The sequence below is a fragment of the Aphelocoma coerulescens genome, chromosome 15 (genome assembly GCF_041296385.1).
Source record: "Aphelocoma coerulescens isolate FSJ_1873_10779 chromosome 15, UR_Acoe_1.0, whole genome shotgun sequence".
Taxonomy (NCBI): Eukaryota; Metazoa; Chordata; class Aves; order Passeriformes; family Corvidae; genus Aphelocoma; species Aphelocoma coerulescens.
In genome coordinates, this window is record NC_091029.1 from 13,105,389 (window position 1) to 13,119,699 (window position 14,311).

General features: G+C 62.3%; 3 protein-coding genes across 7 annotated transcripts; 2 read left to right on the top strand and 1 right to left on the bottom strand.

Moving 5' to 3' along the window:
- The first annotated feature begins 616 nt into the window (after nucleotides 1-616).
- On the top strand, nucleotides 617-7,528 carry GAL3ST1 (galactose-3-O-sulfotransferase 1). 4 transcript variants are annotated; one of them, XM_069031033.1, is made up of 4 exons: nucleotides 617-698; nucleotides 1,094-1,316; nucleotides 4,029-4,162; nucleotides 5,344-7,528. In XM_069031033.1, the coding sequence occupies exons 3-4, from the start codon at nucleotides 4,038-4,040 to the stop codon at nucleotides 6,491-6,493; spliced, it is 1,275 nt and encodes a 424-aa protein (XP_068887134.1). In that variant the 5' UTR covers nucleotides 617-698; nucleotides 1,094-1,316; nucleotides 4,029-4,037; the 3' UTR covers nucleotides 6,494-7,528. The 4 variants fall into 4 exon arrangements, with proteins under 4 accessions (XP_068887134.1, XP_068887132.1, XP_068887133.1 ...); XM_069031031.1 differs by lacking the exon at nucleotides 617-698 and adding an exon at nucleotides 871-964; XM_069031032.1 differs by lacking the exons at nucleotides 617-698; nucleotides 1,094-1,316 and adding an exon at nucleotides 2,666-2,740.
- A 1,330-nt stretch (nucleotides 7,529-8,858) lies between these two features.
- On the top strand, nucleotides 8,859-11,631 carry LOC138119232 (zona pellucida sperm-binding protein 3-like). 2 transcript variants are annotated; one of them, XM_069030859.1, is made up of 8 exons: nucleotides 8,859-8,915; nucleotides 9,421-9,567; nucleotides 10,043-10,223; nucleotides 10,359-10,473; nucleotides 10,646-10,728; nucleotides 10,982-11,076; nucleotides 11,173-11,250; nucleotides 11,348-11,631. In XM_069030859.1, the coding sequence occupies exons 1-8, from the start codon at nucleotides 8,864-8,866 to the stop codon at nucleotides 11,602-11,604; spliced, it is 1,008 nt and encodes a 335-aa protein (XP_068886960.1). In that variant the 5' UTR covers nucleotides 8,859-8,863; the 3' UTR covers nucleotides 11,605-11,631. The 2 variants fall into 2 exon arrangements, with proteins under 2 accessions (XP_068886960.1, XP_068886961.1); XM_069030860.1 differs by having other exon boundaries at nucleotides 10,649-10,728.
- A 392-nt stretch (nucleotides 11,632-12,023) lies between these two features.
- MTFP1 (mitochondrial fission process 1) lies at nucleotides 12,024-14,186 on the bottom strand. Its single transcript, XM_069030861.1, has 4 exons — nucleotides 14,106-14,186; nucleotides 12,885-13,012; nucleotides 12,589-12,812; nucleotides 12,024-12,227 (listed from the first exon to the last, which is right to left on the bottom strand). The coding sequence occupies exons 1-4, from the start codon at nucleotides 14,155-14,157 to the stop codon at nucleotides 12,152-12,154; spliced, it is 480 nt and encodes a 159-aa protein (XP_068886962.1). The 5' UTR covers nucleotides 14,158-14,186; the 3' UTR covers nucleotides 12,024-12,151.
- Between the last annotated feature and the right edge of the window lie 125 nt (nucleotides 14,187-14,311).

A 14,311-nucleotide genomic window follows, 5' to 3' on the forward strand; every position in this document is an offset into this window, starting at 1 on the left:
CATGCCAACGATACCACAGCAAATCCTGTGACTGTGCCCACTTGTCTTCACCCTCCTCCTGTGATGATGAGGATGATGAAAACAGAGCTATTCTGGCTTTTTCTGATCCCAGACAGTTGTACAGGTTACCCTCATGTGGGAAATGCTCCCACTGAGGTCGAGCAGGATGGGGCAGCTGCCAGGGATGAGGCAAGCTGCCAGCTCTCACTGCAGGGTGATGCCTCCAAATGCCGTAGGGACAAGCTGTGAACCCCAAACATCTCTGACGGGGATGGCGAGTCCTGGGCATGGCCAAGGTGGTCACCCCTTGCTTGGGGACCCAAGGCCACCACCACCCCCTTTAGTGACAGAGACTTGGATCTGAGGGCAGCAGGAGCACAAGAGCCCCTTTTTCACCCTGCCATGTGTACGGTGATGGACCAGCAGCAGGGGTGAGCCCTCCTGCCGTGGCCAGGGCACCCTCTGGGCACCCAGTCAGCTGGCACGACTAGAGGAGAGTGGAAAGTCTGTCACACCAAGGTTGGAGATGCCAGAATATTGCTGTCGTTAAGGCCATAAATCCATGGAAACATAGTGGGAGGGAGGGAGGAGGGCGGGGAAGCTGAGGGATGATGAAGAGGAGCCGATGGTGCGTGGCCAGAGCGCCCCGGCGATCAGGTCACAGGGACGGGGTGCGGGAGCGAGATCCCCAAGCCCAGGTAAGCTCCGGCTGCGGGAGGTGACAGCCAGGCCTTGAGCTGTCCCGCGGGACGAGGAGGAGGACGGAGGCTGGGTGCCACCGCCCAGGGCCGGCCGCCGTCACCCAGGGCCGTGGGGCCAAGCCAGGCTGGTGGCAGCGAGCCGAGGGGCCGGCAGTGGGCCCCGCAGGGACAATGTCCCCGTTGAGGCCGCGGTCACAGATGGAGACAAATGTCCCCGTTGTTCCCGGCGCGGGCTGAATGGCTCCTCTGTGCCTCGGCAGTAGGTGGGGAGCCCGGTGGCTCGGGGTGGCCGCAGGCACCCAGGGCCGGCCCCGGGGAGCCGGGCAGTGCCCGGCCGCAGCCCCGCGTCCCCCGCCAGCCGCTCCCAGTCCTGTCCCGTTCCCCCTTCCCAGGCCGGCGACCCAGGCTTGCTATCCCGGTGATGCCGTAAACACCGCGGTGCAGTGGGGAGGCTTTGGAAAAGCCGGCATTTGCGGGGAGCTGCCCGGGAAGAGCTTATTCCATGTCGGAGCAGCATCGGCACCCCCGCCCCGTGCCGCCCGCTCCCCCGGCACCCCGGCCAGCGCAGGAGAGCAGAGGCACGGCCCAGCGCCAGCGGCGCAGGCAGAGGAAAAGGTGATGGATACTGGGGGGGTCGGGATGCTTGGAGGGTGGTGGGGTGCTTGGAGGGCGGCAGGATGGTAAGGGGGCAGCAGGATGCTTGTTGGGTTGCTTGGGGGGCAGTGGGATGCTTGAGGGGATGCCTGGAGGGTGTTGGGATGCTGGGGGGGAGGGGACAGTGGGATGCTCGGGAAGCAGCTCTATGGGGCAGGATGCTGGAGGAAATTGTGTACCCGTGGGGCACAGAGGGGACAGGAGGGTAGGAAGCACCATGCCTGTGTGGGATGGGGTCTGTGGAAAACTGTGTGTCCAGGGACTTGTGGGATTAGGAGCAAGCAGGTGGATGCACCTTGTGTATGGCAGGGGTTTGGCCCTAAAAAAATGGATCCTGTAGGGAAAACCCAAAAGCAGACTCTGGGATGCCCCCAGGGAGATGGGGAGCTGCTGGGACACAGAGATGGGGCTGCGGAGCTGCGTGGCCTGGACTGTCCAGGGGGTAACTCTTGTTACGTGTTCTCCAGCTGGGAATCTCAGCCGGCTGGCGCCGCGGCCACCCCCACCTGTGGGAGCCTCAGGAGAGCACCTGGCACACCACGTTTCTCATCAGAGCTATTAATAATTAAGCTGCTCGCTACAGGCAATGTCAATAGAGTATTTGGCTGGGAAGTGTTTGCCAGAACCACCCCAGGGAGCCAGGCAGGGTAGCGTGAGGCATCCCCTTGGCATTCCAGAGCTCTGGAATGGGGTGCTGTGTGGTCCTGGGGGCCTGGTGGGGTCCCGTAGGGATCTATCAGGATCCATTTGGAGCCATCTGGACTCATTGGGATCCATTTGGACTCATCAGGGGGTTCACAGTGCTATTTCACTCACTCCTATGGGGTTGGTGCCAGCTCTGCTCCCACCTGGCAGCACCCACAAAAGTGGGTGTCTCCCCGGCCCTCTCCAGTGGCTTTTCCAGGTGGTGCCAGGTGGTGCCAGTGATGGAACCACAGCCACAGTGTAAAAGCAAACTCCAGCTGCTCCTGGGCACATGGAGCTCTCTGGCATTCACACCCACACGGCGGTTTTGGGATACAGTCAGAGCCACCTGTTCCCCCCGTGCTGACACCGTGCACCCCCACATCCACATGAAAACCACTCGAGAAGAGGCTGGATGCACCAGCCCTGCCTGATCCAGTGGTCCTGGCTCCAGGGGAAGTGGCGGCGGGGAGGGGGGCCCTCTTGGATGAGCTTTTCGGGTGCCCCAGGTGCCCCTCTCGCAGCTCTCCCCCCGTCCGCGGCGCTGTGCCCAGCACCCGGCCGCAGCCCGGGGCTCCGGTTGCATTTCCCATTCATTATTCATCGAGCTGGAAATCTCGGCAGCACGAGGCGATCCGACCCGGGGGGGCCGGAGCGGGGGAGCGGCGGCAGCGGCGGCACCCCGGGATCGCCGGGCGCCGGTAACCGCGGGGCTGGGGGTGAGCCGGGAACCGGGGGGGCTTTGCCTCGGGGCTCGGGGGGGCGGAATCTGTCGGGCTGTGACCCACGGCTCATCCCAGCGGGATTTTATCCCGCCGGCGTATCCGCGGGAGGGCTGAAGCGCTGAGGGGGCGATGCGGGGCAGGGGTGGGGGGCCGGGGGGTTATTTTTGGGGGTGTTTCTCAGTGGGAGCGCAGCCAGCCTTGGCTGAAGGATTCCGGAGGATGTGGAGCAGCGGGATCAGCGGGAGCTCGGCAGGGGATGCTGCCGCCGCCGCTAAATGGGGGTGCAGAGCTGGTGGGGCTCAGCCCTCAGCTCGGGGGAGCTCCCGGGCGCGGGGCTCTGCTGTGGGGGCCTGCGGTCACGAGTGCCGTGTCCCTGTGTCCCCGTGTCCTCGTGTCCCGTGTCCTGCCGCAGGGGACGGCCCTGCTGCAATGCGGTGTCACAGTGAGGGTGACCCCTTGTCCCGGGAGGAGGGAGGGGACAGGGATGGGGGGCACGGGGGGAGCGCTGGGGAGGGGGCAGCGGGCACAGGGGCTCTGTGTGTGCGTCTGTGTGTCTGTCTGTGTGCACACGTGTGTGTGTACGGACACGGCTGAGGTGTGCGCGCACATTTTGTGTGTGAGTGCGCTTGTGTGTGTGTGTGAACGTGCATCGATGTGTGTGCCCCTGTGTGTGCCCCGAGGGTGTGTGTTGTGTTTGGGGGTGCCATCCTGCCCCGCACCCCTTTGTCCCCAGCTCCATGTCCCCAGCCCCCACCCTGGGCCAGCCCGAGCTGCCACAGCCCCCCGAGCCCCCATTGCTGCAGGCAGGGCCGGAGAGGCCACACTGGGTGGGTATTGCAGCACCCAAACCATCCCGGGCGGCTGCAGCTCCTGCTCCAGCCTGCAGATTTTCCTGGGAAAATGCATCCCAGTGCCCTCAGGGAGCTCCCTCCGGTGCTGGTGGTGTCCCAGTGGAGGATGCCCACTGTGCCCCTGGGCTGTCCATGGCCCAGCTCCCCCTTCCCCCAGTCCCAGCCCTGCAGCGTCTCCCGCCGAGCTTGGGAGTCACCCTGGGAGTTTTCCTAGGGCAGGCAAAGGTTGGCTGGGCGGGCAGAGCAGCTGGGCCTGGGCCACAAATCTGCTGTGCCCATGGCTGGGACACGCCAGGCGCCAGTGAGGTGCTTTCCTGGGAAAAGCCCGTGAGATGTCCACGTGCTTCATTCGAGCCACACACCCACCCCGTGCCCATGTCCCTGGCCCCAATGTCTCTTCTCTCTGGCTGCAGGTGACCAGGATGCTATGGCATGGGAAGCCCTGGAGGTCCATGTGCAAGGGGCTGGTCCTGGGGACCCTCCTGACCAGTTTCATGTTGCTGCTCTACTCCTACGCCGTCCCCCCACTGCAAGTCAGCGTCACCGAGTGAGTCTGGGGTCCCCACGTGTCCCCCCTGCAGCTCAGCCTCCCTGTTCCACACCAGGAACTCCCCAGCTGGACATGGGGGACATGGAGATGGCCCTGGGCCTTTCCAGGCCCTGGTGGCTTCACACCAAGATGTCCCCTTCTTGCTGGAGGCTGCACCCTGTCCCACAGCTAGGGGAGAAGTGGCCCCCAACTCCCCAGGGGGCTGGGGACACACCCTGGGGCACTCACTGCTCCTGGGTGGAAAGAGGAGGGAAGAGGGAAGGGAGAAGAAAAGGGATGAGGGGAGAGGGATGGGCAGAGAGGAAAGAAGAGGAGAGGACTCGAGTCTCAGGTTCTTTCACTGCTGCAGCTCTGCATGGCTCGGCTCCCAGCCATGCCTTCTGTCATCAAATTTATTTCCAAGCTTGTAAACAAGGTCCACATGCAAATGCCTCATAAACCTGGTGCTGACCTGTGCCGTTGGATGGGATCCTTATCAAAGATCAGTTTGGCAAGTTCGTTATGGGTGTCCAAAGTCACCCAAATCTGTGGGATCTGCTCGCTGCCCCAGGCAGCTCAGATAACACGCCTTGTGGCACCATGTGCTCATGTGCAGGGCCCATGTGCAGGGCCCGTGAACTCATCTGTGGGGCCAGGCTCTGGGATTATTTCTCCCTCTGCTGAGGGCTGGATCCTTCATGGATCCCACAAGGTGTTGAGAGGTCCCAGACCACAGATCCCATGAGGGGTTTGTGACTCCTCTAAGGGGTTGAGAGCTCCCTATCCCCCTCCATGAATCCTACAAGGGGTTGAGAACTCCCAGGCCTCCTCCATGGATCCTACAAAGGGTTGAGAGCTCTCAGACCCCATAAAAATGTTATCAGCTCCTCTCCATGGAGTTGTGGCCATGGAGAGCTCCCCTTAATGCACTTTTTGGCATCATCTTCACCAGGATCACCATGGCCATGCCCATGAAGACCCCCTGCTCTATTTCCATTTCCCACACCTATTCCCATTTCCAGCACCCATTCCCAGGTCCAGCAGCTGTCCCCAAGTCCAACACCCATTCCCAGGTTCAGCATATATTCCCAAGGTCCAGCACCCATCCCTAGATCCAGCTCTTCCACCACAGAATATCCCTAAGCCTTCAAAGTGCCAGGGCCACTCTCACTATGGTGTTCGCCTCTTCTCCCACCCAGGATCCCCATCCCCTTCTCCTGCTCCTCCCACCTGTCCCCCGTCCAGGCTCCATCCCCGTCCAACAGCACGGGCAGCACCTCAGGGTGGAGCTGCCGGCCCAAGCTCAACGTCATGTTCATGAAGACCCACAAGACCGCCAGCAGCACCATCCTCAACATCCTCTTCCGCTTCGGGGAGAAGCATCACCTGAAATTCGCCTTCCCCAACGGCCGCAACGACTTCTACTACCCGTCCTTCTTCGAGCGCAGCCAGGTGCAGCACTACCGGCCCGGGGTGTGCTTCAACATCATCTGCAACCACATGCGCTTCCACTACGAGGAGGTGCGCAAGCTCCTGCCGCCCGACGCCACCTTCGTGACGGTGCTGCGGGACCCCGCGTACCTCTTCGAGTCCTCCTTCCACTACTTCGGGCCCGTCATCCCCCTCACCTGGAAGATCTCGGGGGAGGATAAGCTGGACGAGTTCCTCCGGGACCCCCAGCACTACTACGACCCCAACGGGTTCAACGCTCACTACCTCCAAAACCTCCTGTTCTTTGACTTCGGCTACGACAGCAGCATGGACGCCAACAGCCCGCTGGTGGAGGAGCACATCCAGGAGATCGACCGCCGCTTCCACCTCGTCATGTTGCTCGAGTACTTCGACGAGTCGCTGGTGCTGCTCAAGGACCTGCTGTGCTGGCAGCTGGAGGACGTCCTCTACTTCAAGCTCAACGCCCGCAAAGGCTCCACTGTGTCCCGGTTGACCCCTGAGCTGTACGAGCAGGCAACCGCCTGGAACCTCATTGATGCCAAGCTCTACCGCTACTTCAATGCCACCTTCTGGCGCAAGGTGGAGGCCTACGGGAGGGAGAGGATGGCCAGGGATGTGGCTGAGCTGCAGCGAGAGAATGAGAAGATGACCAGCATCTGCATTGATGGGGGCCATGCCGTGGATGCCAGCGCCATCCAGGAGTCCTCCATGCAGCCCTGGCAGCCCCTAGGGGAGAAGACCATCCTGGGGTACAACTTGAAGAAGAAGATCAGCAAGAAGCACCAGAAGCTGTGCCGCAAGATGCTGACGCCCGAAATCCAGTACCTGACTGACCTGGGGGCCAACCTCTGGATCACCAAGCTGTGGAGCTACGTGCGGGACTTCCTCAAATGGTAGGGGCTGGCAGGTGCCCCGCTCCCCTGGGGAAGAACCAGGTGCTTTCACTTTTCTTACTCATGGTTCTCTTGGTTTGGAACTGGCTGGAGGCTCTGGAGCCTGGGAACTTTTGGGGGGATCCTCCATCACCTTCCTGCAGAGCCCCAGCTTGGGGCAGGAGAGCGGAGACTGCCTCTGTCAGCGGGGTCAAGGACTGGGGGCTCAGGGGTGGTGTTTTCCTGCAGGATCCACTTCTTCCTTCCCCACGGAAAGGCTGGAGGAGGGATTTGTGAAGGATGTGGCCTCGTCACAGCGGGAGCAGGACATCCATCGCCAGGTTGCTGGGTGCAGGCAGGGATGTGCTGGGACAGCAGTGGCAGACGGTCCCCTTGCCCAGGGTGGGCAGAGATGCCCACAGGGAACTCGACCCTCCAGGGGCTCCTCAAATCACCCTGCTGGTTTTGGGGTTGTGAGAGTGTCAGAACCTGCTGCACTGCCCCAGCCCATGGGTGTGATGAGTGCAGCACGTTCTCAGCCCGCCCACAGTCATCACTCCATGGCAGGCTGTGACCCAGGGCCACCCGGAGCCATTTGGAGATTGGGAAACCCACCCCAAAAGCCCCAGCCTTTATCAACAGGGTCCCGTGGCAAAGGGCACCCCCTCCCTGCCCTCCATCATCCCGGTTAGAGGGCCCCATGGCCCACAGGGGACATCCCAAAAGGCCAACACGGTCTGGTGACAACTGGCGTGGGGAGGAGATGGGAGTGGGTGCAGTGGGACTGTCCCCGTGATGCCATCCTGGGCACAGTGGGGATCCTGAGGGCAGGGGGATGGCCCCCCCAGTCCCCACCCTGCCTTGGGGACAAACCTTGTGCGTCCCAGCTGGGCTGGATGACACTGGTGACACCGCGTCCTGCTGAGAGTGGCCCTGGCTGGGCACAGAGGTGGCACCTGTGGCTGAGCCTCCCCCCCAGCACAAGGACCCCCTTGTCCCCCCACCTGTGTTTGGCTCCTTCTGTAAAGACCAGAAATAAAAAAACAATTTACTTTTGTAATATAGTTGTATATTTGGCAGTTTTTAACATAAGGATGGTCTGGCTGGTCTCCAGCCATCTCCTTCTTCTCCAGGATGGGATGGATGGGGTGAGGATGTCCTTACAGCCACAGCAGGATGCTCAGCCAGTCCTTGCTCCTTCTGGGAGCTCCCCAGGGCCCTGGCACCACTGTCCCCATCACCACTGGGGGTGGGGGCCCCGTGTCCCCCAGGCAGTGCTGAGGAATGAGACCCCCAGTGCGAGTGGGGTGCCTGGGTCTGTCCCCAGTGTCTCTGCCGGGTGCTGGGGGACATCCCCATGGTGTGCAGATGCCCCCAGGAAGATCTGCTGGCTTCCCAGGGACACCAGAGCCATGGGACAGCCATCACTGGTGACAAAAGCCACTCACGTCACCACATCCCAGCTCTGCTGCTGGTGGGGGGCACCCCATTTCAGGAGTGGCCATGGGACTTGCACTGGGACTTCTCCACGCTCCCTCTGCACCCAGGCCACCAGGTCAGCCCACTCAGAGGAGGCCTGTGGTGGGGTGTTGGGGCTGTGGTGGGGACACCTGAGACAGACAGGACCCAGGGACACAAGCACTTCACCAGGTCTCTCTCCTGGCTGTGACCAAACTGCTGCTCCCAGGTGGGACTTCCTGTCCTGGAGAAACAGAGCTATGATGGGACAAGGAGGGGTACTGGGGCCTGGGGCTCGATGGTGGGACCGGGATCATCCATGGGATCATGACCATGGTGGGGTCAAAACTGTGGTGGGCCTAGGACCATGTGTCTCATGAGTTGGGACCAGGGACATCTAAGGGACCAAGGCTGAGGGATGGGACCAGACCATGTGGTGAACTGGGACCAGGGCAAACTGGTTGGACCAGGACCATGTGCAGGAGTAAAAGAACATAGTGGGACCAGCACCACGCACAGGGCCAGGACTAACTGGTGGGGATGGGACCTTGTGGTGGGATCTGGACCTTGGTGAAGACCAGGACCACAACAGCTACGTGGGTGACCAGCACCACAGCTGGGAACAGGACTGATTGGTGAGTATGGGACCAGGAATAACTGGTGGGGATGGGATCATGCTCAGGACCACCTGCAGGACCAGTCTGAATCGTGGCACTGGGACTGTGGGACAGATGGGGACTGGAAGATGGGCACAGACTCTTGTGGTGGGACTGGGAAGGTGTGGGGGGTGGGACCAGCCCTAGGTATGGGGCTGCCAATGGCTGCAGAGACCAAGCAAAGCCCCCAACCCCATCAGTGCCAGCTGGGGCCCATTGACACCCAGCCCCAAGTCCTTAAAGACCCGCAGCTGGTGGGGTGGGGATACTGCTCCCTGGGGATGGAGCTGTGCTGGTTGGTGCTGCTGTGTGGGGCTGCGCTGGGGGTGGCAGGTGAGTGGGGCTGGGACTCCCCACTGGTTGTACTGGAGGAGGTGGGTGCCCCTTGTTTTGCCCAGCACTGGTTCCTGATGGAGACAACCTGGGGGCTGTCCTGATGGAGAGGAGCCTTCCTAAAATGATCCCAAGCTCTGAGGGTTGGAGCAAGGGGCTGCCAGGAGCTCCCCCATGTCCTAGCAGGGCTGGTGAGACCTGGTTGGGCTGGTGGGGGGATCAGAGGCACTGGTGGGGTCTGTGGCTGCTGGCAGTGGTGTCCCACTCCATGGGCAGCTCCTGGTCTGTCCCCAGCCCTGGTCAGGGTCATGGTGCTGGGAACGCTCCTGGTGAATTCCTGCTGGGGTGGGGCTGGGGACAGAGGAGCCCTTGATGTGCTCCTGGGTGCTCTGCCTGCCTTGTGCTGCTGCCACCTGTCCCCAACAAGTCCTGGGGATAGCTGAGGACCTAGATGTCCCTGCTGTGTCTGGGACATGCTACTGCTGGCTCAGCCCTCCCCTTGCAGGGACCACCGTGGCTCCAGCTGCCTCAGAGCCCCCTGGTCGCACGATGACAGCTCCAGTGATGTCCTCAGGCATGGGGACAGGGAGGGTTCCTGCTCACCCCCACTCTGAGGAGCCCATCATGGATTTTGCCTTGAGGCTCCTGGATGGTGAGTGCTCTGGGGGTGAGACGCCGGGATGGGTCCAGCCAAGATCCTTGGGCTTAACCAGCAGCAGTCAGTGCCTTCTCCTGGCTCACCCCAGTGCTAGGACCACCAGGAAAGATGGCTGTCCCTGCAGGAACTCCCCCCTGTCCTTGTGGAGGGTGTTGGGCTTTGGATGGTGGGGCTTTGAGATGTTCCCAATCCTGTGCCTGATACCACAATGGGGTTTGGGGGTCAGCTCTGCCCCTGATGGGTGACATGGTCCCTCTCAGCTCCATGGAGGGGTCCAGGAAGGTGCTGTAGCTCTGGAGAGCAGGGAAGCCAGGCCTGGGGGGCAGAACCAGGGCAGGGGGTGGGCTCTGAAAGGGGGAAGCTGTAGGGATGGGGGCTAAGACACTGGTGAGTGGTGGTCTGGGATATGTCTGGTGTCCCTGATGGGACAGCCTTAGTGGTGTCCCACTGAACCCACACATCTCCTCAGAGGATTCCAGTGCCACCGAGAAGCTGCCAGTGCTCAGCCCCGGCTCTATGATCCACTTGGAAGCCAGTGTCCACTTCAGTCCCAGCATCTCCATGAAGATCCATGTGGATCAGTGCTACGGGACCACCACAGAGCAGCCAGGACACTCCAGGAGGGTCTTCATGGTGGTGAACAGCCGTGGGTCGGTGCTGGTGGGGTGGGAAGTAGGGGCTCCTTCACCAGGCACCCTGGGGTCCTGCAGGATGTCCTGATGGAAAGGGATGTCCAGAGCCTGGAGACAGCCCCAGAATGTCCCTGTGTCACTCTCCTGCCACAGATGCCTGCACGGGGAGAAGCTGGGGAATGTGTCTGTCCAGCACCAGAGAGGGGGGTCTGTCCTCCAGCTCTCCATCCCAGCCCCCACGCTGGAGGGTGAGCCCAAGGAAGAGCAGGTGAGGTCAGGATGATGCCCTTGGTGGTGGGATGGAGGTCCTAGGGAGGAGGATGACCTGGGCGTCCCAAAGCATCCTTTCTGGGATGTTCTGCTCTGGCTGGGGTGGCCTCAGCCCCACAAGGTTGCATGGAAGGAGAGCAGGGTCCCTGAGGAAGGATGTGGTGTCTCAGCAGGTCTACGTGCACTGCCTGCTGATGGCATGGGGACAAGGACTGGCCACCAGGTCCTGCTTCTACAGCCACGCCACAGCCAGGTACGCTGGGTGCCCTGGGGCAGAACCCACTTCTGGGGCGGGGACCCACCTGGGAGGACCAAATCAACTCACTGTGGTCTAAATGCCACCTCTTATTCGATGGCAGCTGGTGGCATCGCCACCGGTCTCAGCTCCCTCATGCTGTAGATGTGTTGGGAAGGTCCTTCCTGGGGGACATCTCTGGGTGGCACCACATGGGACTTGTGGTGGAGTCTGGGGACCCCTAGAGCCACCCCCCCCACTTCTCTCCCAGCTGGCACAACGCAGAGGACCCTGCCTGGAGTGCCGCGTGCCACTGCTGTGACACCGGCTGTCCCCCTGCTGACACCCTCCGTGGAGACACACCAGGTACCGGGGGTGGGACAGGGTGGCCCCACATTGTTTTGGGGTCTTGGGAGGGCTCCTGCACCTGGGATGGACTGCATTGGAGATATCCTCCCATAGCATTCCCAGGAGAAGGGGCACGCCACTGGGAGACAGTTGGACCAGTGCTGGTGCAGGAGAAGGTGCCGTGGTACAAAGGTGAGGGGCACCCCAACCCTCTGCCATCTCCCCAAAACTCCCACCTCTTGTGCTGAACCCCCCTCTGACTCCCAGGTGTGTTCTTTGCCATCCCCAGCGCCATGCCAGACGGTGAAGAGGCTCCTGCTGGCCGGGCTGGCCCTGGTGGGCAGTGCCATGCTGGTGGTCGCTGTGCTGGGGGGACTGCTGGGGCTGGCCCTGACCACCTGGCGCCTGGGCAGACCCCAGCAGGGACAGAGGCCACCGAGGCAGAGGTGTCCCTTCCAGGTTGAGCTGCAGAGTGTGGTGGGAACCCTGGTCCTCAGGGAGACTGAGAAACAGGGTGAGGTGGGGCCAGAGCCCCTTTCTCAATAAATGGTGGTTTTGTTTTCTCTAAAGCTTCTCCTGGTGGTAGCATGTGGATGCCACCAAGGGATGGGGATGTGCCACTACAGTGGCAAGCCACATCTCCAGGTTCTTCCAGGTACCTGGAGATGTGGCTTCCAGGTGTTGTGGCACTGTCCCAGCCTGTGGTGCTGGAGCTGGTGGCTCCTGGCTGGGTGGATTTCATGTCCTTGGAGACCATGGACATGGTGGCAGCTCCTTGGATGTCCCATGAGGCTGTGGAGATGGAGAGGTTCCAGGGTGGGGCCAGCAGGGCTGCTCTGAGCAGGTAGAGACCTCTTATCCCATGGTGGAGACCCCCAAGGGGTTAGGACCCACCCAGACCCATGGGTCCCCCAGGACAGGACACGGCCTGGCTGTGGTGGCACCTCAACATCACCCATCAAGGCTCATGTTTGAAATGGTTTATTAGGACCAGTGTGGGGCAGGGTGGCCACCCTGGGGGTCACCAGAGTGAGGGGTCACAGTAGGTGGGTCACAGCAGCATGCCTCAGTTTCCCCAGAGCGTGCCAGGTGCTCAGTGGGACGTTGGGGGCTCTCCTGGTGTCCCGTAAAGCTTGCGGAGGCTGGAATCCATCAGGAAATCCACAGTCCTGCAGCAGGAGAGGGCATCAGTGGAGTCCCGGGGGGGGTCTCTGGGGCAGTGGATGTGATGTGGGATGGGTGGGGCTGCCCTTAATATCCCTGAGACAGCAGCGCCACCAAAACCAGGTTTAGCACAGCCTCACTGTGGTAATCCCAGCTCAGCTCCAGATAATCCCCATCCTGGCAGGGACATGTCCTGGCTGGACCCCAGCAAAGTCCCTTTGGAGTGGAGACAGCCCATCACCACCCTCTGCTCCCAGCCCCAAGCCCATACTGGGACCAGCTCCCCAAGGAAGACATGCGCTCGCTCCCTCCGGGATGTGGGGATGGGGTGGTGGCACCCACCCGCCCCAGGGGTGTCCCCGTTACCTGTCGATGGGGGTGATGATGAGGGGGATGGCAGCCAGCCCCAGGGCAGTGGTGGTCCAGCGGCGCACCGGCAGGGGCCAGCGGGTGAGGGACCCCAGCAGGGCCAGCGAGGCGGCGCAGAGCCGGTTGATGGTGAAGCCGGGGATGGCCACCGAGGCCAGGCTCTGCCACACGAAGGTGTCCACCACGGCCACCCCCACCCGCGTAGGGTCCTGCGCGTGGGCCTGGGGGGACACAGGGGTCAGTGGAAGAGTGAGGAGGGAGTGGCTGGGGGGATGAGGAGGGGCGGCACTCACAGCGGCGGCTTTCCGACCCTTGTCAATGGCGTCGGCGGTCACGTAGGCGGTGGCCACACCGTAGCTGGCCCACACCACCGGCACTGGCACCAGTGGGCGGAAGGACTCGCCCACCTCGTTGGCATAACCTGAGGGGATGGTAGGGTCAGGGACTGACTGTGTCCCCATGTCACCCTCAGGGTGTCCCAATGTCACTGGATGGATACTGTACCAAGGAGGTGTTTGGAGTGCCTGGGTCTCCTTGGAGCCCTCTGCCACCAGGACAGCTGGGCTGGGGGTGACTGCTGCCAGTGCTGGTGTCTGTGACAGGTGCCCAGTGCCAGTGACAGAGCCCGGTTCTGGTATCTGTGTCTGCCCAGTGCCCATAACTGGTCCTGCTGCCCAGGGTCCGTGCATGGTGCTGGTGTGCAGTGCCCAGAGCCAGGGCCCGCTGTGTGGTGCTGGTAACCAGTACCAGAACCCTTTATCAGTGCCCAGTACTCGGTGCTGGGTGTCGGTGCCCCGTGCCCGGTATCACAGACCCAGTGCACTCACGGTACCAGCGCTGGGTGTCGTGCCCGGTGCCCAGGGCAGTGTGGTGTGTGGTGTTGGTGCCCGGTACCCACCGCAGTGTCTGGTGTCAAGTTCCTAAAACAGTGCTGGGTGTCAGTGCCTGGTTCCCGGTGTGGTGCCTGACATCGGTACCCGGTACCAGTGTCTGGTGCTGTGCCCAGTGCCCAGCACTGATGCCCCCAGTTCCTGGTGTCAGTACCCGCTGTCACTGCCCGGTTCTTGGTGCCAGCACCCTGTGACAGGGGCCGGTGTCCGGTATCACTGCCCCGTTTGCACAGCCGGTACCCGATGTCAGTGCCCCATACCCAGTGTCAGCACCCCCTGTTTGTGCTGGGCGTGCACCCGATGTCCGTGCCGAGATCCCGGTGCCGGTATTTGATGTTAGCGCCCAATGTCAATGCCCCGTGCCTGTACCCAGTGTCAATGCTCGGTGCTGGTACCGGTTCCCGGCGTCAGTGGCCGGTTCCCGGCGCCGGTACCCGGTGTCAGTGCTCTGTACTCAGTGTCAGTGCCCGGTGCCGGTTACCCGGTTTCCGGTGTCAGTGCCCGCTTCTCGGTGTCAGTGCTCAATGCCAGCGCCCGGTTCTCGGGGTCTGCGCGCAATGCCGGTTCCCGGTGCCGGTTCTCGGTGCCCGGTGCCGGTTCCCGGTGCCGGTTCCCGGTGCTCACCCAGGTATCGGACCCACGTGTCCCGGTAAAGGTCGGGCTCCTCCGGCCCCATGGCGCGCGCCACCGCTCCCGCAGCATGCCCCGCCCACCGCCCTACGTCACCAAACCACGCCCCAACGCTGATTTGCATAACCACGCCCAACACACGTCACTCACCCCCCCCTCCGCGGCATGGCGGCGGGGGCGGGACCTGGCCGAGCACGTGA

What these genes read in the sequence shown, in the direction of transcription:
- GAL3ST1 (XM_069031031.1), top strand. Translation starts at nt 939, where the DNA reads ATGGCTCCTCTGTGCCTCGGCAGTAG. An exon ending in CCTCTGTGCCTCGGCAGTAG is followed by an intron (nt 965 to 1,093) that starts GTGGGGAGCCCG and finishes CCCCCTTCCCAG; the next exon opens with GCCGGCGACCCAGGCTTGCT. An exon ending in CGGCGCAGGCAGAGGAAAAG is followed by an intron (nt 1,317 to 4,028) that starts GTGATGGATACT and finishes CTCTGGCTGCAG; the next exon opens with GTGACCAGGATGCTATGGCA.
- LOC138119232 (XM_069030859.1), top strand. Translation starts at nt 8,864, where the DNA reads ATGGAGCTGTGCTGGTTGGTGCTGCTGTGTGGGGCTGCGCTGGGGGTG. An exon ending in GTGAGCCCAAGGAAGAGCAG is followed by an intron (nt 10,474 to 10,645) that starts GTGAGGTCAGGA and finishes GTGGTGTCTCAG; the next exon opens with CAGGTCTACGTGCACTGCCT. An exon ending in GAAGGTGCCGTGGTACAAAG is followed by an intron (nt 11,251 to 11,347) that starts GTGAGGGGCACC and finishes TGCCATCCCCAG; the next exon opens with CGCCATGCCAGACGGTGAAG.
- MTFP1 (XM_069030861.1), bottom strand. Translation starts at nt 14,157, where the DNA reads ATGGGGCCGGAGGAGCCCGACCTTTACCGGGACACGTGGGTCCGATAC. An exon ending in AGGGTCGGAAAGCCGCCGCT is followed by an intron (nt 12,813 to 12,884) that starts GTGAGTGCCGCC and finishes GTGTCCCCCCAG; the next exon opens with GCCCACGCGCAGGACCCTAC. An exon ending in ATCATCACCCCCATCGACAG is followed by an intron (nt 12,228 to 12,588) that starts GTAACGGGGACA and finishes CTCCTGCTGCAG; the next exon opens with GACTGTGGATTTCCTGATGG.